Source organism: Tupaia chinensis, unplaced genomic scaffold (assembly GCF_000334495.1).
Source record: "Tupaia chinensis unplaced genomic scaffold, TupChi_1.0 Scaffold143795_1, whole genome shotgun sequence".
In the NCBI taxonomy this organism is placed as follows: Eukaryota; Metazoa; Chordata; class Mammalia; order Scandentia; family Tupaiidae; genus Tupaia; species Tupaia belangeri.
Window position 1 is genome coordinate 261,551 of NW_006203645.1, and position 23,876 is coordinate 285,426.

At 38.4% G+C, this 23,876-nt stretch overlaps 1 protein-coding gene across 4 annotated transcripts in view; it reads left to right on the top strand.

Annotated features, from left to right (window-relative positions):
* Positions 1–23,876, top strand: part of TEX10 (testis expressed 10) — a 48,440-nt gene that overhangs the window by 23,969 nt on the left and 595 nt on the right. For 2 of the 4 annotated variants that reach the window (XM_006165046.3, XM_027766931.1), the window contains 6 exons: positions 312–489; positions 7,312–7,400; positions 8,940–9,073; positions 15,373–15,453; positions 17,488–17,669; positions 23,032–23,242. In XM_006165046.3, coding sequence (XP_006165108.1) covers positions 312–489; positions 7,312–7,400; positions 8,940–9,073; positions 15,373–15,453; positions 17,488–17,669; positions 23,032–23,242 — 875 coding nt within the window. Of the gene's footprint in view, positions 1–311; positions 490–7,311; positions 7,401–8,939; positions 9,074–15,372; positions 15,454–16,864; positions 17,670–23,031; positions 23,243–23,876 lie in introns of those variants that run through there. The other 2 variants (XR_003547284.1, XM_014582765.2) reach the window with 2 other exon arrangements.

Sequence of the window (23,876 nt, forward strand, 5' to 3'; positions counted from 1 at the left end):
AAGCCACCAGGTCCCAGACTCAAACCGCGGTTGGTCATGTGGGAGTCCAGCGCCTTAACCACCATGCCACCTGCTGGTCCCGACATTACCCATTTTTAATTCTCTCTCTTGTCGCTTGGTATACTAGGATTCTCACTCAGAATCCAGATAACCCACTCTTGTGGTAAAACTTTTAAATATAATTAGTGTAATTGAAATGCAACATAGTATGTCAGCCCCATAGTTCAGTGAAAGTCATTTGTCTGTTTTATTTAATCACTGGTTTGTATATCTTTTATAGTTGAATTTAATGTGTCTTACTACCTCACTAGATCCACAAGAAGGCACTGTGGTGGTTCTCCCTGCAGAATCTCAGCAGCGTTTGGTTCAGCTTGTGTACTTTCTGCCAAGCCTGCCTGCTGATTTGCTTTCTCGTCTAAGTCGTTGCTGTATTATGGGAAGACTCAGTTCAAGTTTGGTTGCCATGCTCATCGGGATACTGCATATGAGGTAGCATGCTCAAGTGAGCTATATGCTAAGTGTATAATCTTTTCCTTTCCTCTTCTGAAAATTTGTGAAATTTGAAATACAGAAGGCTTTTCAAGTTCCTGTACTCCTGCTGCCTTCCTTAACTCTTAGTGCAGTAATTACAGTTCTGTTGATAACATCTCTAGGAAGAATAAATTCATTAGAGTAAGATTTTCAAGTTCTTCCTTAGTGGTTTATATGGAAAAGTTGGAATAAAGGTTGAAATTGAATGCTCAAAATCATGTAGTAAGGGTTCATTGTCAGGTTGAGATTACTGTACTTAAATTCTTTGGTTTGATGGAATTGCAAAACAGACCATCCATTCATGGAGCTCAGAATTTACTGCAACTGGTGAATTTAAACAAGCTTATAGGGATCAGCTGTTGGCGTAATGGCTATGTTGCTGGATTCCCATGTAGTTGACCCCAGTTTGAGTCCCAGACCCAATGGCTTAAACTTATGCCGGGCATGTGTGCATGCATGCCTAAGATCACAAGAGGAGAATGGAGGAGAAGGGATTGCAGTGTGGCCATCCTCCCTGGAGGGTGATTTTTCGCTTTCTGTCTCTCTGTCTTTCTGGTGAGCGCATGTGCCCTGTAGCAAAAACCTCTCCAAAAAACCCCCAAATGAACAAAAAGCAAGCTTATAGATTCAGATCAGAAATTTAAAATCTCTGGTATTTTTTAACCTTCCATCTTTAAGGATACAGTTCAGTAGTAGTCTCTAGAGCTTTTTCATCACCCCAGATCGAAATTATACACATTAAACATTAACTCCCTATTGTCTGCCTCATCCTGCTCCTGGTAACCACTATTCTATTGTCTCTCTGATTTCGACTATTGTTCATTTAAGTGGACTCATACACTCTCATTTCGTGTCTGGCTTTTTTCACTTGGCATGCTGTCTTCATGGTTCATCCATGTTGTAGCATCTATCAGAATTTCATTTTCTTTTTAAGTTTCAAAAATATTCTGTTGTGTTTATGTTGTACATTTTGTTTATCCATTCATTTATTGTTTTTCTTTTATTTAAAAGAATTGTTTATTTAATTCCATTTGTTACTATTTATTCTTTTTTAAATTTGACCAGACAGACAGAGACAGAGAGAATGAAAGGGAAAGTGAAAAAGCAAGCCTCCAGGGGTCCGCGATGAGAACCGTAGTCACTCATGTGGGAATCCAGCACCTTTAACCACCATGCCACTTGCCACCTCCTATCCATCCATTTATTGATGGATATTTGTGTTGTTTTTTGCACTTTTGAATAATGCTTTTATAAACATAGTTGTACAAATATCCCTTCAAAGTCCTGCTTTCAATTATTTTGGCTATATATTTAGAAGTGGAATTGCTGAATGATATGGTAATTCTATATATAATTTTTTGAGGAGTCGCCATACATTTTTTCGTAGTAAATGTACCATTTTACTGTGAAATAGTTCGTTATTAGCTGACCTTTGATCAGCACTGGGATTGGGGTGCCAACCCCTTGTGCTGTTGAAAATTGACGTACAGCTTTTGACTCTCCCAAAACTTCACTACTAATATCCTAGTATTGGTTGGAAGCCTTACCTACAAGATAAACAGCCAGGGGGGCCAGCAGGAGGGTGTGATGGTTGAGATGCTAGACTCCCACATGGCTGACTGTGGTTAAAAGTCCTGGACCTGGTGGCTTTCTCTCTCTCTAGCAACACTGAAAAAATAAATAAATGAATAATTTAAGAACAGCAAACATCTTGTACGTCTTATGTATTATATACTGTATTCTTACAATAAAGTTAGAGATAAGACAGTTGTGAAAGAAAATACACCTGTAGTATTTTGCTGTATTTAATGATGCCATAAGTTTATGTCATCTGTTTATAAGATGGGTTATCTATTTGTTAGTATTTACATCACTGTTCTGTTATACAAAACATTGCAGGTGCTATATGTATTACCAACACTAGGTATCAAAAATGGAAAGATAATGCAAATAAATTCACACTTACTTGCAGGTATAACCATTCATGCAATGATAACAAATGAATTGTTACAAACATTTTATGGTATTTAAGGTTTAGAGTATTGAACTGAAATGATTAAAATATGTAAGAACTGTGAGAAGTCATTTTTATTGTGATAGGCAGTTTGCTGGATAGTGAACTGCTCAAGCTGACATGATGAGTGTCGTGGCATTTTATGCACATACACCACTTGAGCTCACTGTAGTAGCAACAGGAGGTGGTTATGAAATTAATACATTAATACTGTATGTACTACAGTTAATTTTCTGTTCTGATAATTCATCTTTTCTCTTAAAGAATTTCCTTCCTTTTTTTCTTTCTCTGTCATTTTTGGTACTGTGAAGTTTTTTCATATTGTCAAATCTCTAAAAGATTTTATTTATTTATTTTTTTTGGAGAGGTTTTTGCTGTAGAGCACATGTGCTTGCCAGAAAGACAGAGACAGACAGAAAGTGAAAAATCACCCCCCAAGGGGAATGGCCACGGTGCATTCCCTTCTCCATTCTCTTCTTGAGATTTTGGACAGGCACGCACATGCGCCCAGTGTGTTTAAGCCACCAGGTCCGGGACTTGAACCCTAGTCGGCTACATGAGAGTCCAGCAATATAGCCGTGATGCCAATTGCTGGTCCCCCTACAAGATTTCTTGATGCATTGGAAAAAATCCGCATGTAAGTGGACCCATGTAGTCTAAATCTGTGTTGTTCAAGGGAAGGGTCAATTATAATCTAGATGGTAGCTGGAAAGTTTATTATTAAAGACTAATTAGTTACCTTTTACAGTTCTCTTACCTTAGGTAAGTAAAAGTAGCTCACCGATTTAGTATACTTTTATCTTCTAGTCTCTTTATACTATTATAGGACAAGTACTTGACTACTCACTTAAAGTATGCTTCAAAACTGATGGTATTTTTTTTCTTTTAGCAGTAGAGAACTATTTGTAGTATGTTGTTTCTATGTGAAAATTTAAGATTAATTTCTGCTGTGTATGTGCTTTAGAGAGTTGGTCATATTTTTAAGTATTTTCACGTTGATTAGTTTTTCTTGTTTTTCTAAGCATTTATTTAATGCTAGGCCTTTAAAACATGAAATTTTACTTCTTTTTTTCTACAACTTAAGTGATTTTGTATTTGTTAGCTTCCAGTAGAGGGCACATCGTTCCTTAGATTATAACTTAGCATAAGTTAAAATCACCATTTTTTGAAATTGACTCTCTTTGAAGGCTACATTTAATATCTTTGATTACATCAATTATGCTTTCCTTATGCTTTTTTTTTTTTTAAGAGGTTTTCATTATAGGGCGCATGCGCTCGCCAGACAGACAGAGACAGGGAGACAGAAAGTGAGAAATCACCCCCAGGGGGAATGGTCACGTCGCAATCCCTTCTCCTCCATTCTCTTCTTGGGATCTTGGGCATACACGCACACGCGCCTGGCGTGAGTTTTAAGCCACCGGGTCCGGGACGTGAACCGTGGTCGACTGCGTGGGAGTCCAGTGACATAGCCATTATGCTAACTGCTGGTTCCCAGATCATCCTTATGCTTAATAACTCTTGTAAAGGATGTCTTCAAAAGTCTTGCCTTTTTAACGTTTCCTGGGCATTTTTGGTGAGTTAGGAAAATATGTTAATTTATAGTACTAATAATAGGGGCTCATAATCATTAACTTAAAAAATTGTTGGTGTTGGCCCCATATCCTTGTGGCTAAGGGAGCAATATCTCACATGTCCAATTGCAGTTCAGCTGGCAGCTTTAAAAACATGTGGGAAGGGGACCAACAGATGCCATAATGGTTAGTTACATCGCTGGACTTCAACGGAGTAGACTGGTTTGAGCCCTAGACTTGGTGGCTTAAAACTCATGTCAGACATATGTATGTATGTGCCCAAAATCCTGAGGGGAGAACTCTCTCTCTGGTGAGCACACGTGCTGTATAGCAGCCCTATAGCAATAATCTCTCTCCAAAAAAAGGGGGGGACATGTGTGTCCCCAAATCCCAATAGGGTGGAGAAATGGTGGAGAAATTGTAAACAGACTCCACTGGAGGGTACTTTCTATGCCTTTGTCTATCTGGTGAGTCCATGCAGTCTCTAGCAATTACAAAAAAAAAAGAAAAAAAAAAAAGTACATATTTTTTTTGTAGTTAAAAGACCACCAAATTAAATTTTGCTTTTTAGTATTTGTTCATTGTCTTGTAGTAGACTTCTCTGTAAGAAAAATTTTTCCCATTTACAGAATTACTACTTTACAAATTTATGGGGCCAATGGCATTTTAGTACCATTTATTTTTTTTTTTGGAGAGGTTTTCGCTATAGGGCGCGTGCGCTTGCCAGACAGAGAGAGACATAGAGACAGAAAGCGAGAAATCACCTCCCAGAGGGGATGGTCACGCCGCAATCCCTTCTCCTCCATTCTCCTCTCAGGAACTTGGGCATGCACACACACGCGCCCGGCGTGAGTTTTAAGCCACTGGGTCCGGGACGCGAACCACAGTCGACTACGTGGGAGTCCAGTGACATAGCCATTATGTTAACTTCTTGTTCCCGCATTTTAGTACTTTTCATAGCATAGTTTAAGACTGTTCAGTTCCTTCAGATGTACATTGGGTTACATAGTATCTTTAGTTTTCTCTGCAGAATATTGCCTCTCTGGACAGGACCAGTAGTTAGCGTAATGGCTATGTCGTTGGACTCCCATGTAGTCGACTGTGGTTTGAGTCCTGGACCCAGTGGCTTAAACTCACTCTGGTCACGTGTGTATGTGTGCCCAAGATCCCAAGAGGGGTTTCCCTCCGGGCCCTTCCTCTCGCGGGGGTGATTTCTCGCTTTCTGTCTTTCTGGCAAGCGCACGCACCCCATACCGAAAAACCTCTCAAAAAAAGAAAAGAAAAAAAAAAGACTATCGCCTCTCTGACTATGACTGTAAACTAGCCAATGTTTTCATTGTGTCCACCTGTACTTTTGTAATACTCTTCCTTCTTAATACCATCTACTCTGTATACTATTGCTGGACTAATTTTTCAGAAATATTTCTTTAATTATTTCTTATTTTTACCTTGTTTCATCGACTGAACTTAGAGATGTTCAACTCAATTTTATAGTTCTTCTACCCTGTTGTCTTTATCTGAAGTATCTAAGAACAGAGCACCCCTAGTCAGGGTGTCCTTTGTGTGAAAGTCCCGTTAGCAAGAAATTTTTATTTTCTCTTTTTTAAAAAATGTTTATTGATCTTTTATTATTATTTTAATTTGATCAGAGAGATATATACACACACAAGGAGAGAAAGAGAGATAAAACAAAGCCTCCAGTTCCAGGACTCAAACTATAGTTGACCATGTGCCTCAGCTACCATGCCACTTGCCAACCCCTATTTTTAACTCTTAGTTTTAAAGTGTGCTTAGAATTGCTGCTCCTACCTTTTTACCATCCATTTACAGTTTTATAGAATTTAACTTTTCCTCCCATGTCATTTTATTTCATTTGTGTTCTATAATCATATCCAGTGATCAAAACATGTTTCTCTATTTTCATCTATCTGTTTCCTGGTTTACAGCTGTATAAGCATAAATATGGAAAGGTAATCTATAATATCAGATAAAAATCTCTGAGAAGAGAGAAATTGCTTAAACTAAGAAATTTGGCTTAGATTTTACAGTTCCAGTTTACTTTTTTTGTCTCAGCATAATTATCCCTTTACTTTCAGATATGTTCTGGTTTAGACAGTACATATTGTCATCATAGTTTTAAAGACATGATGCATTGCTTGTCATTTGTCCCACTCTTAAATGGTTTTGCTACCTTTTTTAGCCACTGGATGGCAGAATTGCTTTTTATTTAAACTGGGCGCAAGAAAATATTCATTTGTTTTCTCATCATTGTTTTCTACTTTTTAATTGAGTACTTGTGGCTTTTTATAACCTTTTAGTTTGAAGTGTTAAATCGCTGAGATACTGTATTTCCTAGCCTAGGAAAGAGACTCAGAAGGTGTTTCCGTTATTTATAACCCTTGTCCGATTTAAGAACATTTAAAAATGCAGTTATTATAATGGTAACAAAAAATTACATGAATTACAAAGTTGTATTTTGTCTGATTCAAATGTCTGATAAATTTGTAGTCTCAGCTTGTTGGATCTGATTATTCTCAGCCTTTTCCTTTTTTTCATGACTCCATGGCTGATATTTGCTCTCCTCCTAGCCCTACCTTAACTGTAATTTTTAAAAGAAACCTATGGAAACCAATCTCAGAGCAAGAACCAAATAATCCTCATTTAATGAGAAGCTGCTTTACATTTAGTGGGTCCCTAGAGTCCTCTGCCAGTATCTTAGCTACACTGTTACAAAACAGACTTAGTTAAAACTTTCTAGTAGGGACATGATTATCTTACAGTGGCTTTTAAAAGAAGTTTTCTTTGCCTGATTAAGATAGTTTTACTTAAGTGAGAAGCTGAAACTTGTTTAAACTTAGTTCATTTGTTGAGGGTAGAACTTTAAACATCAAATTGCTAATAAATACATAACTTACTACTTAGAAACAAAACTTTATCCTAATTTGACTTATAGATGGAGGAAATTTTCCGTTAAACTCTATGTGTGTGTCAGGCTTTTTAAGTAAAACTTTACATAATTTCAGAATTTCATATTTCAAGTTTCTTATAGTGCTTGATCCCTTGTATATAAAACTAGGTTTTGTTTTAAGCTGGTCAGTCAGATTTGTTTTCAGTAAAGAAAATGGATATAGACTGTTATTTTTAAGTCTGTGGAGTTGGTCACTTCTGGTCATAGTTCTCCATTATTTGTTGTAGATCATCATTTTCTGGGTGGAAGTATTCAGTTAAAGACTGGCTGATGAGTGATGTGAACTACTTCAGCTTCTTATTTTCTACACTTACAGGTAAGCACATTCACTTGCCAGATGGGGGAAAAAAATCCAGTATTCCCCTTCTGAGATATACTATGCTTTTATTTCTTAATTTTGAAGATGATACTCTCTTTCTTAGAATGATTTTTATTATTATTAATAATTGTAAATCTTTGCAAGTGTATTTGTACCATACATTGTCAGGCTCCTGAGGCACAGTAACTTCAGGAATCTGTCATCAAATCTCTCATAGTACAAATACTGAAGACTTGAGTATTTAAATGTCACATGATTATGTTTTCATTTCCTTCCTTATCTTATTTCTTAACTTTATTTGTATCACTTTGCTTATAGTGAGTTGGACTTAATAGCTCTTAGAGAAAGTCCTCTTGCCTGCTTTAAAAAAATTTATAGAATATCCATTTTAAACACATTAAAACGTTCAGCGAGGTGTATGAATAGCATTAGATTTTGATGATCTGTTTTCTACATTTGTTTGCCCTCCAAACGAAATTGCTAAAATGAGTAGAAAGGTTGTAAATTAAATATACTGTTTAAGCATTATAACTATTTGAAATGACTGTTACAATTCAACATTTCTATTTTATATTGGATGGTGATGATGAAATTATTTGACTCTTTCCAAAGACTTAAAATTAGGAATGTATATTATCAAGAATCCTAAAAGAAATTCACAGGTTCTGATACGAAGCTGAATCAAGCCAGAGAAATATTTTGAAAGATAAATGTAAACCCCTACGTATTTATTTGATATTTTTGGATATATTAGGTTGTCGGAAAAGTCATGACGCATTTTGGCATAGTAAAACAAAAAATAGGACTTTTCTGATGACCCAATACATATTTGAAATGAGGTAGCTTTATGTTTTAGAAATACTACAATATTACCTAGCATCAAAAGTTTTTAGTGTTTTTAGAAGGTTAATTAAGAGTCCGTACTATTATGTATCAAATTAGATAATGCCTCTTTAGGCTATGCTCACAGAGTTGTAAGGGTTGAGCCAGGCTGATTGTATTTTGATTATTCTGAGAGCTATCTTTGGGGAAGGACTTTGGCAGTTTGTCTGTGTAGGGTAGGCCAAGTGTAATGGGGTTGATAAAGGGATCAAAAATTTGTCATAAAAGAAGTAGGTGAGGGAATGTCTATGTATTGTCAAAATAAAAAACCCTTCAGGGACAGGGCAATTTAAAAACATTTGAAAGGCCATTATGTAAAAACATATTATCTAAAAGAGAATATTATTGGCTGTATATATTTGCTTTAAAACTACTATTAGTTGGAAAAATCATGCCTTTTATTTTTTAAGTAAAACACCAGTAGAAGGGTAAATTTTTTTTACTGTATTTTAGATTATGTGTCCTTTGTTTATGTAATTATATGAATTTAACTAGTTCCATTGCTAGCATTTTCTTTTTTAAGCATTGCATGAAATGCAGAAACTCAGAAGGAGGGTATACTTGAATGAATGTACATGATTTTTAAAGATGAAAAATGTCACTGTTTTGTGTTATTTCCCCCCCAACATTGGCTTTGTTTATTGCCTGCATTAGGGTTTTCCAAAGAGGAGCTGAGCTGGCTTCAGAGCCTTAGAGGAGTGCCTCATGTCATCCAGACACAGCTTTCCCCAGTACTTCTCTACCTTACAGACTTGGATCAGTTTTTACACCATTGGGATGTAACAGAGGTAATAATAGCACAATTAAAAAGTCACTGGTAATTCTTGAGATTCTGTTTGTCAGCCACAAATAGTTACTGTATGTTGGGGGGGGGTGTGTGTGAGATGTAGTATAAGATGGGAATTTTAGTCTGAAAGCATTTATAATCCTGGATTGGAGGTGTATGTTTATAAAAGAGGAGTGTTTCTTTGTTTTAAGTTATTTCAGTAGAACAGATCAGCAGTTTGAATAAGATACAAATTTAATTTTTTATTTAGAGTAGGATAGATTCATCTATATATAAGAGTAAAAGCTTAATGGAAGAATAATTTTTCTTAGCCACTAAAGGATTTAAGTAGAAGTAGATATTCTTGAAGGTAGCTTTTTAAAACAGAAAAGATTATTCACACTAGTTCCTTTGGTTTTAAGAATTAATGTGTAGTTTATTAAAGTTAAATTTAAAACCCTAATTTGACTTTAAGTTTTGAAGTTCAGCTTATGAATTTTTAAAAAGTAATACAGGAAGGGACCTGCAGTTGCTGGATTCTCATGTAGTTGACTGCAGTTTGAGTCCTGGACCCTGTGACTTAAAATTCACTCTGAGTGTGCATGTGTGCATGCCCAGACTCCTGAGAGGAGAAAGCAGGAGAAGGGATTCCAGTGTGGCCATCCTCTGAGGGTAAGGGGTAGGGTAATTTCTTGCTTTCTGCTTCTCCGGCAAGTGCACGCGCCCTACAGCAAAAATCTCTCCCCCACCAATGAATAATTTAAACAGCCATTTAAAAAGTGGAGTTTTATATTTTATTTTGTCATAACTTAGTTAGCACTTTAAGCTGTTTAAATAACTAGTATATTCATTATTGGGCCAGCTGGTAGCGTGGTGGTTAAGATAGCTGGGTCCCACATGTTCAATTTTGCAGTTTGAATCCCAGACCTGGTGGCTTGAAAAACACATCAGGGGTGTGTGTGTTAGTGTCCAAAATCCCAAAAGGAGAAGTGAAGAAGGGATTATGACATGACCATCTCCCATGGTGGGGGATGCTTTCTTAATTTTTCTCTTTGTTTCTCCAGCAAGTGTACTTGCCCTCTAGCAAATTTAAGTAGTTTAAGGTTTCTGATAAACCTTGAGAAATATTAACGTGACTCTTACAAAGATATCCAATAAATTAAACTCTTATGTATGGTAAATTTTAGTATCTTATGTTTTGGTATTATCAGTAACTTCAAATTAATGCCACAGTCTAAGTTAATTACTCACATGTTTTAAATTGGAATATAAGGCTATTCTATATACTAATATGCATAATTTGGTTGATTTCTAAACGAATGAATGAATGAACATCTGTTTTTTATTTCTTAAATTTCTTCCCTCATTCAGTGGTGCTTGTTCATTCAGAATTCAACTACACCATCCAGTAACCTTGGTTTAAACATTTCATGCAAAATCTGAACTTAATGTTCTCTGCTGTTTGATTTCTTTAATGACCCCAAGAGGCTTCTGGCTGTAATACTCACTGTTTTTTTCCCTGTTATCTCCAGATGCTAGGCCAAAAACTTGGGTGGTTATTTTGTTTTATTTTGTTTTGTTTTGAACTTCCTTGTCAGTGTTCTCAATAGGGTAGTCACAGATTTAAGTTACAACCCAATCTTGGGCTGGCCAACGACATGGTAGGGCCCACGTGACTGAGTGTGCTGTTTGTATCCTAGACCCCTAGGCTTGAGAAGCACACTGGACGTGTGTGTATGCATGCTGAAAATCCTCAAAGGAGAGGTGGAGAAGGGACTGTGGCACGACCATCCTCTAAGGGAGGGGGTGCTTTCTCACTTTCCCTTTGTTCTCTCTGTCTCTTCCCCTAAGTCCTGTGATTACATGAGGCCTGTAGCAAATTTTTCAAATAAGTTACACGCTATTCTTTTTTATTGCTATACTGATTTTATTCAGCTGATCTGTTTGTTTCTTCACTCATTCTATTCTGAATTCTCTTTATGATCTTCTGTCTCACAGGGCTACACTTTTTATATGTATTATTTCTGTCACGGCTTTGTTTAATTTTACTTCCTATGCTTTATTTCAATAACATTTATTTATCCTTTATTACCAATAGCACCTGGTAATGTGTTTACCTGTAGATTCTTCATAAATACTGTTTTTTCTTTAAAGAATTATTTTATTTAACTTTATTATTATTTTTGAATTTGACCAGAGAGAGACAGAGAAAATGAGAAAGCAAGCTACCAGGTCTGGGAATCAAACCACTGCTGTTCATGTGGTAGTCCAGCGCCTCTGACCACCACACCACCTGCTGGCTCTCATACATACTAGTTTTTAAAACGTGGAAAGAGGGGCCAGCAGGTGCGTGATGGTTAAGGGTGCTGGACTCCCACATGGCTGACTGTGGTTCAAGTCCCGTACCTGGTGGCTTGCTTTCTCTCTGGTAAATTTAAATAAGTAAGTAAGTAAGTAAGTAAAGTAAGTTTAATAAAACAATTATTTTTTAAAAAGTCTTCCTTAAAAAAAAAAAGTAGAAAGACATGAATTAGGGGATTGGCCCTGTAGCCTAACAGTTAAGGAAACTGGGGCCGGCAAGTGACATGGTGGTTAAAGGCATTGGACTTTCACATAGCTGACCATGGTTCAAGTCTCGGACCTGGTGGCTTGTTTTGGGAACCAGCAGTTAGCGTAATGGCTATGTCGCTGGACTCCCACATAGTCGACTGCGGTTCATGTCCCGGACCTGGTGGCTTAAAACTCACGCCGGGCTCATGTGCGTGCGCGCCCAAGATCCCGAGAGGAGAATGGAGGAGAAGGGATTGCGGCGTGACCATCCCCTCTGGGGGGTGATTTCTCGCTTTCTGTCTCTATGTCTCTGTCTGTCTGGCGAGCGCATGTGCCCTATAGTGAAAAAACCTCTCAAAAAAAAGTTAAGGAAACTGGATTCCAAAGGCTGGTGCAGTTTGAATCTTTGGCTTGAAGAACATGCAGTGTGTCCATGTGTGTGCATTCCCCACATCATGGCAGGGTGGAGAAATGGAGAAGAGAATGTGGTGTGACCATGCCATCTTGAGGGGTACTTTTAGTTTCTCTGGTGAAAAACCATGGTCTTTAACAATTAAAAGCAAGAAAAAAATTATAAATTAGGTACCCAACATAATTACTTAAAATCTGAATTTTAAAAATATATTTATTTATTTTATTTATTCATTCATTTATTTTAATTTGACCAGAGAGAGAGAAAGAGTGAGAAAGCAAGCTGCCACTTCTGGGACTTGAACCGAGGTCAGCCATGTGGGAGTGTCTAGCACCTTAACCACCACGCCACCTGCTGGTTCCTAAAATCTGAAATTTTATCTTACTCCGTAATAAATGAAGAGAGCTGAAAAAAGGTAGATTGAGGTTAAGACCTTGAATACTAGTACCAAGGATTTGGGTTTACCAAAGGTGTTAAGTATAATAGTAGTTTTAAAAAACAGGATGATTGGGACCAGCAGTTAGCGTAATGACTATGTCGCTGGACTCCCATGTAGTCGACTGCGGTTCACGTCCCAGACCCGGAGGCTTAAAACTCACGTCGGGCGCGTGAGCATGTGTACCCAAGATCCCGAGAGGAGAATGGAGGAGAAGGCATTCCGGTGTGTCCATCCTCCCTGGGGGCTTCTCACTTTCTGTCTGTCTGGCGAGCTCATGCGTCCTATAGCAAAAACCCCAACAACAACAAAACAGGGTGATTGTAATATATTGGGTCATTGGAAAAGTAACATTTTTTTTCTATGCAAAAAATGAGTCATGACATTTCCTATTTTATGATGTATTGGTGAAAGCATTGTGTGGGGATTAGTGGGCATGGCTTAGAGGCATAGACTAGCCTATGATATTTTGGTGAATTAGACAACTTCTATGAAGCTTTATTAGGCTTTTTTTTTTTTTTTTTGGAGAGGTTTTTGCTATAGGGCGCGTGTGCTCGCCAGACAGAGAGACAGAGAGGCAGAAAGTGAGAAATTACCCCCCAGGGGGGATGGCCACGCCACAGTCTCTTCTCCTCCATTCTCCTCTCAGGATCTTGGGCACTCACGCACACACACCCGGCGTGAGTTTAAGCCACTGGGTCCCAGACTCGAACTGCGGTCGACTACGTGGGAGTCCAGCGATATAGCCATTACGCTAACTGCTGGTCCCCTATTAGGCTTTGTTTTCATGAGACCTTTGAATGGTAAGATTCTTGCAGCTCTCTAGTTTTATAAGTTTATCATCTATGTAAAGCCAGGGTCTAGCTGTCATGAAAATGTGATACACTGTATGTCTGAGGTGAATACTTGGCAAGGTCATATACTAAGCTTTGACTCTTGCTGTCTTTTAAATGTTGAGACATAAACTAGAGAAACTCCGAAAGTCTCATTTTCAGTTTTTGAAAGTTTTTTTTCTTCTTCTTATAGAAGGCGTGTGTGCTCCCCAGAGATAGGGAGAGGAAGAAAGAATAGTCATTCTGCATTCTCTTCTCCATGTCTCTATGCTGTTGGGATTTGGGGCATATAAAAGTGCTAGGCATGTTTTTCATGGGTGTGGGATTCAGACCTTGCTGTCAGCTGAGTGGGATCTGGCTCCCTTAACAACTAGCCATGGGGCAGACCTATTTTTGAGGTTCTTAAGCTTAGACTGCAGTTTTATTTTGGATAAGCTTTGCTATATTTACATCATTCTTTTCATGTGAAAATATTTAAAACTATATCATTTTTGACATTCTCATTTCATTTGGACAAGTGAATTAATAGAGTAGGATTGCTTTTAGTTCAGTGATAGCATTAGCTATCTAGAATGAACTCAAACTAATCACACTGTATATTTATGATGTATATTTCCTCTTTCAGATCATGCAAGACTTTTTCACCTCCTAGAACTCATTGTCTCTTTTCTCCTGCATCTTCTAGAGTTTGTTGTCTCTCTTCTCTTGCATTTCTGTTAGCTTTGTCATGAGTATTTTAATTTCTTTATCTGACATTTTCATGGGTTCCCTTGTACTACTGTCTGTCTGGAATATGAGGAGTTATTCTTTTCCCTTAGGGGAAAGATACTTTTTTGGCTTCTCATATTTCTTGTGCCTCTGCGATGGCTTCTATCATCTTATGGATTATACGTTTTTTTTCCTTGTTTTTGGAGTTGAATTTGAGCATTCAGAAGCATGCAGGAGGTGATCTGCACTCTCAGAACAGTACGATTTTTCTCTCTCTGTGCAGCAGATTCCATGGAAATGGAAAATTACTCTGACCCTGAATAGATCTGGGGAACAGGAGTGTAAAGTCTGGGCAGAAAACCTTCAATTGTCCTAGTCCCTGAAATGGGCCACTCAGAACTCAATGTAGATGGCTGGTGATTGGCTTTTCCTGGCTAGATCCTGGGGAGCAGAAGGGTGAAGTCTCTTGTTATTTTTAAATTTGACCAGAGAGAGAGAGAAAGGGAAAGTGAGAAAACAAGCTGCCAGGTCCATGAACTAAGGTAAGCCATGTGGGAATCTAGCACCCTTAACTGCCCCCCAACCTGCCAGCCCCTCTTTTTAAAGTTTTTGCTATAGGACACATGGTGCTTGCCAAAAAAGTAAGAAATCACGCCCAGAGGGGATGGCCATATTGAGATCCCCTCTCCTCCAGTCTTTTCTTAGAATTTTGGACACACATTCATAGGCACTCCGATTTTCAAGCCACCAGGTCCATGACTCGAACCTCGCTTGTGGCCATGTGAGATCCAGGGCCTTAACCTCCACGCCACCTGTTGGCCCATCCTTAGTGTGTTTTATTTTGGTGTTGACTTCTCTCAGGTTGTGTTGACGGTAAATAACTTGGAACAGTTCTTGACTCTGTTTCTTGAGAACTTAGAAAATTAAAAATAACTACTGGTTTGACTTCCATTTCCTTTTATTTAGTTATTTTTTTTTTCCTGTAGCTCTCTTCTTTTACCTTTCAGGACTAAGAAGCAGGGATATGATTAGATGTGACAGGGTATTAGTCTTTTCTGGGTCATAAATATTTTTCTACCAAATGAAAAGGTGTTTGTCAGCACTTTGTTCATAGCATGGAGTTGTTTCTCTTGTAGCATTTAATCACCTAATAGGTACTATTTTAATACTTGATAAATGTTTAATAGGTGAATTAATTGGAAAGTTGACCCATATATGAGGTCTGGCTTTTTTTCCTTTGAATTTTTATATCTTCCAAGTACCTTTTTGTTACATATTTGGTATTAATACGTAGACTTAGGTAGGTTACAAAAAGTCTATTGCATTTGTTTCTGACTTTGAATGTACTGATTTGGTTACTGGTTTTCTCCTTTTTTTGACAGGCAGTTTGTCACAGTTTATTGGTTGTCCCTGCCCGAACTCAGAGCTTTGACATCCTACAAAGTGCCATCAATAAACATTTGGTAAATATCCTTAAAATTTTTTTTTCTCCTAAAAACAAAACTAAAACAAGAGATTAATTGATTGACACTGAATTTACCATGTCCATGGAGAGAGAGGGTTGGAACTAAGCTTAATGATACCATGGCCTTTGACAGATATGGTAAGAACTGAGAAATCTTGTTTTTTTGTTGTTGTTTTTTTCCTGGCCGCTACTATGAATTCTGTGACCCTTCTTTTTCTAGAAACATGTTTTCTACATTTGTAAAATAGGAATTAAAAAAATTATGTCTCAGGTCTTTTCTCACTTGTAAGGCTCTTATTATTCACATGAGCCTGGTATACACACATGAATTGGGAATCTAGGAGTTTAGGTTCTACCACCCAGTAAGGTTTGGGGCCCAAAGTAGGGACATCACCTAAGAGGAGGCACATGGCTTGGTCGCTGGAAGCAGAGCTCGATCCTGAGACTGAATAGTCTTCTTACCATTGAGTATCTCTTGTTTCCATGTGGATTAACTTCCATGTGGATTAGGTATACCTCCAGTGTTTTTTAATTTTTTCCAATGTTGACACTTTGATCTTGTTTTTATTATAACGTGTGAGATACAGGGGAGGACTCTCAAATTTTATCTTCCAGGAGCCTTCACTTATTTGATTATTTTATGGACACATGCGTACCCCTCTCCTCCTTTTCTTTTAGGTTTTGGCCATAAGGGCACATGTGTTCACTGAAGAGAGACAGAGACAGAGAGAGGAAAAATGAGAAATTATCCCCAAGTAGGGATGACCATGCCACAATCTCTTCTCCATTCGCCTAGGACTTTGGGCATGCATGCACAAACACCCTGGCATGATTTTTAAGACTCCAGGTTGAGGACTCAAACTGTGGTTGACCATGTGGGAATCTAGCACCTTAACCGCCATGCCATGCCAGCTGCTGGCTCCATTACTTTTCCCCTTTTATGATGTCATTGCCCATGCTGGCAAGTGGCGTGGTGGTTGGGGCACTGAACTCCCACATGGCTGACCGTGGTTTGAGTCTTGGACCTTGTGGCTTGCTTTCTCGCTTTCCCTTTCTCTCTTTCTGGTCAAATTAGAAAATATAACAAAAAATCAAATAAATAATTCTTTATAAAACAAGATGTCATTTCCCTTGACTTGGACAAGATTACTGCTTTTTACAATTATTATTACTAATAAATATTTAATTTTATTTATTCTTCAGTTTTACCAGAGAGACAGAGAGAGGGAGAGTGAGAAAGGCATTTGCCAGGTCTAGGACTCAGACCTTGGTAGCCTTGTGGAACTCCAGCACCTTAACTACCATGCCACCTGCTGTCCCTAGGATTATTGCTTTTAATTACAAGTACTCTCTCCTTCCTGTTATTAAACTTCCAGTGCTTACCCTTTTTATTTCTACCTCCACTCTAGAAATCTGTGCTGTCCTTTGACTACATTCATTATTTTAGAAAAGACCAACATGCCAGTCAATCTTGGCCACTATTTGGAGGCAACCTGATAGAGAAGATTATGAACTCAAAGTCTGCAGATGCCAACCGCCCCCCCCCCCCAGATTACTCAGCATGTTTCTAGGAGAGTTGAACCATGTATATATGTATAGAAGTTAGATTCTACCTGAATGTCAGTGCAGACAGTGCAGTCTGGATGGATTAGCTAGCATACCATGATGATCTTGAAGTGTGTTAGTGTGAAGATATTTTGGAGTGCATGAAACAGTTCTTTTAAATATTATTTTTGACCAGTAGGTAGAAATTACAACATCTAGAAAATCTTAGATTTTGTCTTGAAGGGGAGGCAGTAGATTGGGTTAATAGCATTTCTTGAATTTGCATGAGTTCAGTCATTGAACTTTGGGATTAAAATTTTAGAGGAAAACAGGATCTTATGGTGTGGTAGGTGGCATATGTTATGTATGTATTAACTTTAAGTAGAAGGTGATATAAAGTTAACTTTCCAATATAAGGGGGCTTTGGATTGATTTGGGAGTGGGGGCCGTTGTAAAGAGGTAATTAATCCCATTTTTCTTTGCTCAGGTTGAGTTGACTGTAATTCCTGACAGCACGGCTGGCTGTGTTTTTGGTGTTATCTGTAAGCTCCTGGATCATACGTGTGTAGTTAGTGAGAATCTACTGCCATTTCTGGCTTCTTGTTGCTACAGTCTTCTTTATTTTCTGCTTACTCTAGAGAAAGGGGAAGCAGAACATCTAAGAAAGAGGTAATAGTTTTTTATTCTTAACCTTAAATTTTTTTATACTGTTTTAATACTCTCCTCTTCCCTCCCCATATAAGAGAGTAGAAGAAAATTACATTTTAGAAATACCTTAAATTTCTCTTTTAGAGAATTTATGTAAACCTAGCTAATTTTTTTCTTTTGTTTCTTCATGAATTCCTTTTGTGTTATAGGGAGAATTCCTTTTTTTTTTTTTCCCCTTTAAGCTACAAATTTGAAAAGTTACATGTCATAGTTTCTTGAGAGCTTTCCCTTGTTAACATTGCTATAGGTCTAGAAAGAGGAAAAATATTCCATCCTTAGGAGGATGGGCTATTAGATACAAAGCTTTGTTATTTGTTTTGGACTTTATAGCTATCCAGAGTAGAATTTTAAATTCTTGGGTGTAAGGAAATTTTTCCTTTTTTTCTTTTTTATTATTATTATTATTTTTCCTTTTTTCGCTGTAGGGCGCGTGCGCTTGCCAGACAGAGAGAGACAGAAAGCGAGAAATCACCTCCCAGGGGGGATGACCACGCCCCAATCCCTTCTCCTCCATTCTCCTCTCGGGATCTTGGGCACGCATGCACACGCGCCGGCGTGAGTTTTAAGCCACCGGGTCTGGGACATGAACCACGGTTGACTACATGAGAGTTCAGTGATATAGCCTTTACGCTAACTGCTTGCTGATCCCCTCTTTTATTTATTTTTTTTTAAAAAGAATTATTTTATCTAACTTTATGTATTTATTTATTTTAATTTAACCAAAGAGCGAGAGAAAGAGAGAAAGCCACCAGATCTGGGACTCAGACTGCAGTCAGCCACGTGGGAGTCCTGTGCTATTAACCACCATGCTACCTGCTGGACCCTAAGGAAAATTTCCTAAGTACTAGTGATTTTAATTAGTCAGTACTTTTTCACCTACATAATATTCAGGTTAGAGCTTCTGGAACAGTTTGGAAGATGTAATGTTTAATTATAAAAAGTGTTTTTATATTTATATTCTTATAGGTGTGATTATTAAAGATTAATTTTGTAGCACATTTTAAATAAACAGGAACAAATGTCAGAAAATGAAATTTCTGTCACCTGTTAATGTTTTGATGTGTGTCTTTCTGGTCTTTGAACTTTTAAAATGTATAAAAATACACCATACATGTTGATTTTAAGACATTTATGTAATTTGAAGAGTAATTGCAGGGGCCAGCAGGTGGCATGGTGGTTAAAGTGCTGGATTCCCACATGGCCAATGGCAGTTTGAATTATGAACCTCATGGTTGTTTTTTCACTCTCCCTTTTTCTCTTGGTTTCCTTAGTAAGCATGGGTACCTGGTAGCCAATTAAAAATAATACTTTAAAAATGTTTATTTCCTTCTTCCATGAGAGAGGGAGAAATAGACAGGCATCCCCAACAGGGTCCTCATGCCATGATCCACCCTCCGTCCTAACTGGCTCAAGTCACGTGCATACACATGCATGCCGTCATCCTCAGAGTGGACCTAGGATGTGAATCCAGGGCTTTTCCCATGTGGGTTCAGTTGCATTACCACTGTGCCACCTGCCCCCCATTAGCCCCTTTATGAAATAATTATCATGCCCAAGTTTCAAAGACTTTTTTTTTTTTGTAGTTTCTTATTTTTGTAGTTTCTTATAAGGGGAACATTTTGCTTTGATTGAATAAAATTCAGTAAGAATAATATTTATGTGTTTAAAATGCACAGTTTTAGAGATGTTTTCTACTGAGTATTGGAAAGGTTGATATTACCAGTACCCTGTACATTTCTCAGGGTGACACTTAATCACAAGGAAGTGTTTTAGTGCTTAAAATTCCCTTTTTGGGGGACCAGCAGGTGGCGTGGTGGTTAAGGTGCTGGACACTCCCACATGGCCGACCACGGTTCGAGTTCTGGACCTGGTGGCTTCCTTTCTCACTTTCCCTCTCTCTCTTTCCTCCTCTGTGTCTCTCTCTGCTCAAATTAAAAATAAATGAGTGAATAAATAAAATTAAATAAGTAATTATTAAAAAGGACTGTTCTTAAAAAAAATTCCCTTTTTGACTATTTCTCCCTGAATGAAGACGGTGTTTGTAAGGTTACAGATGATGAGAATGCCAGCTCATTTTTTGAGAGCCTATGCTTTCACAAATGCTGGCCAAAAAGTCAGGCTTGAACAATTTAAATTGTTCAGTATACCTTGAAGTTAGTGTTCTGTTGTGTATGTATTTGACTTGTTAGGGATGAAATGTTAGTCTGAGCCCACTTGGTTTGTAAGCAGTAATCTATATTTTAACTGTCTGTCTTTATCTTGGTATGTTGCATATTGGGATGTGTCCTAGTATAAGTTTGTTATTTATCTTGGTTAAGTTGTATTTTTTTGTGTTTTTTTGTGGTATTTTGTGTGTGTGGGGGGGTTTTTTGGGAGATGTTTTTGCTATAGGGCTTGTGCACTTGCCAGAAAGACAGACAGACAGAAAGCGAGAAATCACCCCCTGGGGGGGGGATGGCCATGCCACAATCCCTTCACCTCTTGGGATCTTGAGCACACACGCACACGCACCCCTCTGTGAGTTTAAGCCACAAGGTCTGGGACTTAAACTGTAGTCGACTACATGGGAGTCCAGTGATGTAGCCACTACGCCATCTGCTGGTCCCTATCCTGGTTAAAATTTAATGTGTTCCTGGGGTCAGCAGGTGGTGTGGTGGTTAAGGGCGCTGGACTCCCACATGGCCAATGATGGTTCAAGTCCCGGGCCTGGCAGCTTGCTTCCTCACTTTCTCTTTCTCACTCACTCACTCTTCCTCACTCCCCCGCCCCCCCGTCAAATTAAAATAAATAAATACATGAATAAAGTTGAAATAAATTTTTTTTTTTAAGATTTAATGTGTTCCTTAGATCTGAAAGCTCAATATCTTTTCTTCAGATTTGGAAAGTTCATTGTTATTCTGTTCTGAAAGCTTTTAAACATAGAGAACTTCTGATCCTGCCCTCTTTTTCTCTTAACAGCTTACTGCTTGCCAATGATTTAACTCTTCTATTGATTCTTTTTTTTTTTTAAAGAATTATTTATTTAATTTGTTACTTATTTTAAATAAATTTGACCAGAGAGGGAGAAAAAGCAAAAGGGAGAAAGCAAGCCGCCAGGTCTGGGACTCAAACCGCTGTCGGCCACATGGGAATCCAGTGCCCCTAACCACCACGCCATGTGCCAGCCATTCTGTTGATTCTTTGTTTTCTTTTGGGTTTGTTTCTAGTTTGGATTCTCCCCCCTCCTCCTTAGGGCATGTGTGCTCAATGGGGACAGAGAGAGAGAGAAAGGCAGAGTGAGAAAACTCCCTAGGGGGATAGTCACACAGCAGTCCCTTCTCTATTTTCCTCTTGGGATTTTGGGCATGCAGGTGCACGTGCCCACTTGTTTTTCAGGCTTCTGGATATGAGACTTGAACTGCCAGGTGGGATCAAGTGGCCTTAACCTCTATGCTATCAGCTGGCTCTCTGTTTTGGATTTTCATTTGGCAATTTTTTGCTTGTTCTTAATTTGTTGGTGTCACTTCAAAGGCCCCATCAATTTGTTCATTTAGTTCTTTTTTTTTTTTCTTGATATGTGAATTCTGTTACTTTAGGGATTTTGGGAGGCTCTGGGATTCATCTCTTGTGGGGTTGAACAAACTCATATGTTTTGGGTTAAATAGCTTTTTGTAAGTGCATCTTTTGTGGGAGTTCTTTGAAGGCTTGCTGAGACCTCCCTGTGAGATAGTTTCATATTTGCATTTTCCCTGCTTCCTTGCTCAATGCAGCAATCCTTTCCTCCTGTACCTGGGGCCTGAAGCCTTGGTTTCCATCATTGTTGACAGTTGAAAATTCCAGTATAAAATACTAAGTCAAGTTCTGACCCATGCTGAGTATCTTTATATGAATTTGGTCATAGTTTCTAGCTCCTAGATACTTTTCACCATGGCTATGTATTTTCTTTTAAGTCTTTTATTAATTGAAGTTCAGTCAAATTTACAAAAGAATATAAAAACAGAATAGAAAATGAACTTACTGTTATTAATAAATAACTTGTAAATCCTAAGGGCTAAGAATTAGAAATATACCAGGAATTAAATTGGCTTTCTCTATTGTTTTATTTTTCTCCATCACTTTTTTTTCCTTCTTAATGTCCATAATTTGGCTGTTTCTTTTCTCCTTGCATATGGCTAATCGCAGTCCAGCTCTGCATCAGTCAACAGGCTGAAAAAAGTGCCTGTAGAATGGATTTGTTTTTTTCTTTTTAACGTATATGTGGAGCCGGGGGATTAGACTGTTCCTTCTGGACCTGGCAGTAGTCAGGTTCTCTTAGAAAGATTTAACATATTGGGAGGGTTATGCACTCCTGATTCAGAAACTGCAACAGATTAAGGCTAGAGTCAGTCAGTCAGTGAACTGTCCCTCTAAATGGGTATTGTTCCATTTAACAATCTGTTAAAATGTGTTAAGTCCAGCTCTAATTTCAATTATGTCTATCAAGAACATTTTTGCCCCTGCTTTGTAGGGACATGATACCAAGAGAATGGTGTTTATTAAAATTTATATTTACTGTCTCTGGCCTTCCATGACATAGTGGTGCAGTGACAATCCTTTATGGGCTACTTTCTGGAAGCCATTTTGGCTCTTGGTGAGCATATTTTTCTCCCTGCAAATCTGTCCTGCTCCGAGACTCAGAAGAGGCTTAGAGTTACACCAGTAGGATGTTCCTGATCTTCTGATGCCTTTGGTGTTGTGAAATAAATAAATAATGTCCATTGATAGTAAGAAGTTATACATATGTAGATCATTCTGTTTTCTGGCTGTTCTGTGTCACCTATGGATCACTAAGGCTTCAAGAATGTCTCGTTAAATAAACATGGGAACATACTGTTTGCTAGGGTTCCTGGAATTCATAAAATATGGAAAAAGAATTTTTTGGGTTTGCCTATTCAATTCTGATAAAACCCGGTTATTTATAATAGTTACAGCTTGTGGTTTTGTTTTTTTTCCCCCCAAAATTAAATAAATTTGCTGTAGGATATATGCACTTGTTGAAGAGAGATAGAGGTGAAGGAGTGTGAGACACCACCACCCAAGAGGGGATGGCCATGCCACAATCCTTTCTCCATTCTCCTCTTGGGATTTTGGGCATGCATACACATACTACCCAGTGTTTTTTCTTAAGCTGCCAGGTCTGGGACTCAAACTGCAGAATGGGTTCCAGCAACTTAACCACCATGTCATCTGGTGGCCCCCAAATCACCATTTCTTAAAAGGACATTTCAGTTTGGGGGAAATATGGAAAGGATACTTTTCTTTTGGGTACTGGCTCACTAACTCATTCCTATCTCCATTACTGTAGGGACAAGCTGTGGGGGGCCTGTGTCTCCATCCTGGCTCTCCTCCCTCGAGTCCTCAGACTGATGCTGCAGAGTCTGCGGGTGAACAGAGTGGGGCCTGAGGAGCTGCCTGTTGTGGGCCAGTTGCTTCGCCTGCTGCTTCAGCATGCGCCCCTCAGGACTCATATGCTGACCAATGCGATCTTGGTGCAGCAGATCATCAAGAATATCACGGTAGGAAATGTGGTACCGAGAGCTTTGTACTGTTAGTACAGGGAAGGATTCATGTGAGGTGTGCTTTGGGAAAAGCAGTTTGCTATGTATTAACTTCTGGAGTTAAGCCCTGGATGGTGATTTCCCAGGGCTTCCCCTGCTGTTCAGCATCTGAATGCAACTTAATCAGAGGGATGTCTCTAATTCTAGAATCAGTAAGAAAAGCTTTAAAATACTTAAATTGAGTGAAGTTGGCAAAGTGCATCATGTGGACCCAAAATCCCAAGAGAAGAATGGAGGAAAAGGGATTACGGCATGCCTATCCCCCTGAGTGGGTGATTTCTCACTTTCTGTCTCTGTGTATCTCTGGCGAATGAATGGGCCCTATAGCAAAAATCTCTCCCAAAGAAAAGTGTTTTATATAGCTGTTTGATTGGACTTTATTCATTGAGGTGTGTAGTAATACTTTGGATTAGTAGAAGTTTTACGTGCACATAACAATGATGCTCATTCTGCATTTTCTCAGGAGACTTTGCAGAAGTAATGAGAGTAGCTGTGGCATAATTCAGAAATGCTAAAAGGGAAGGAAAGTCAGGAATTTCGGTTATTCCAGGCTGAATAATCAGCTCTCCTCAGTAAAGAAGAAATTGACAGG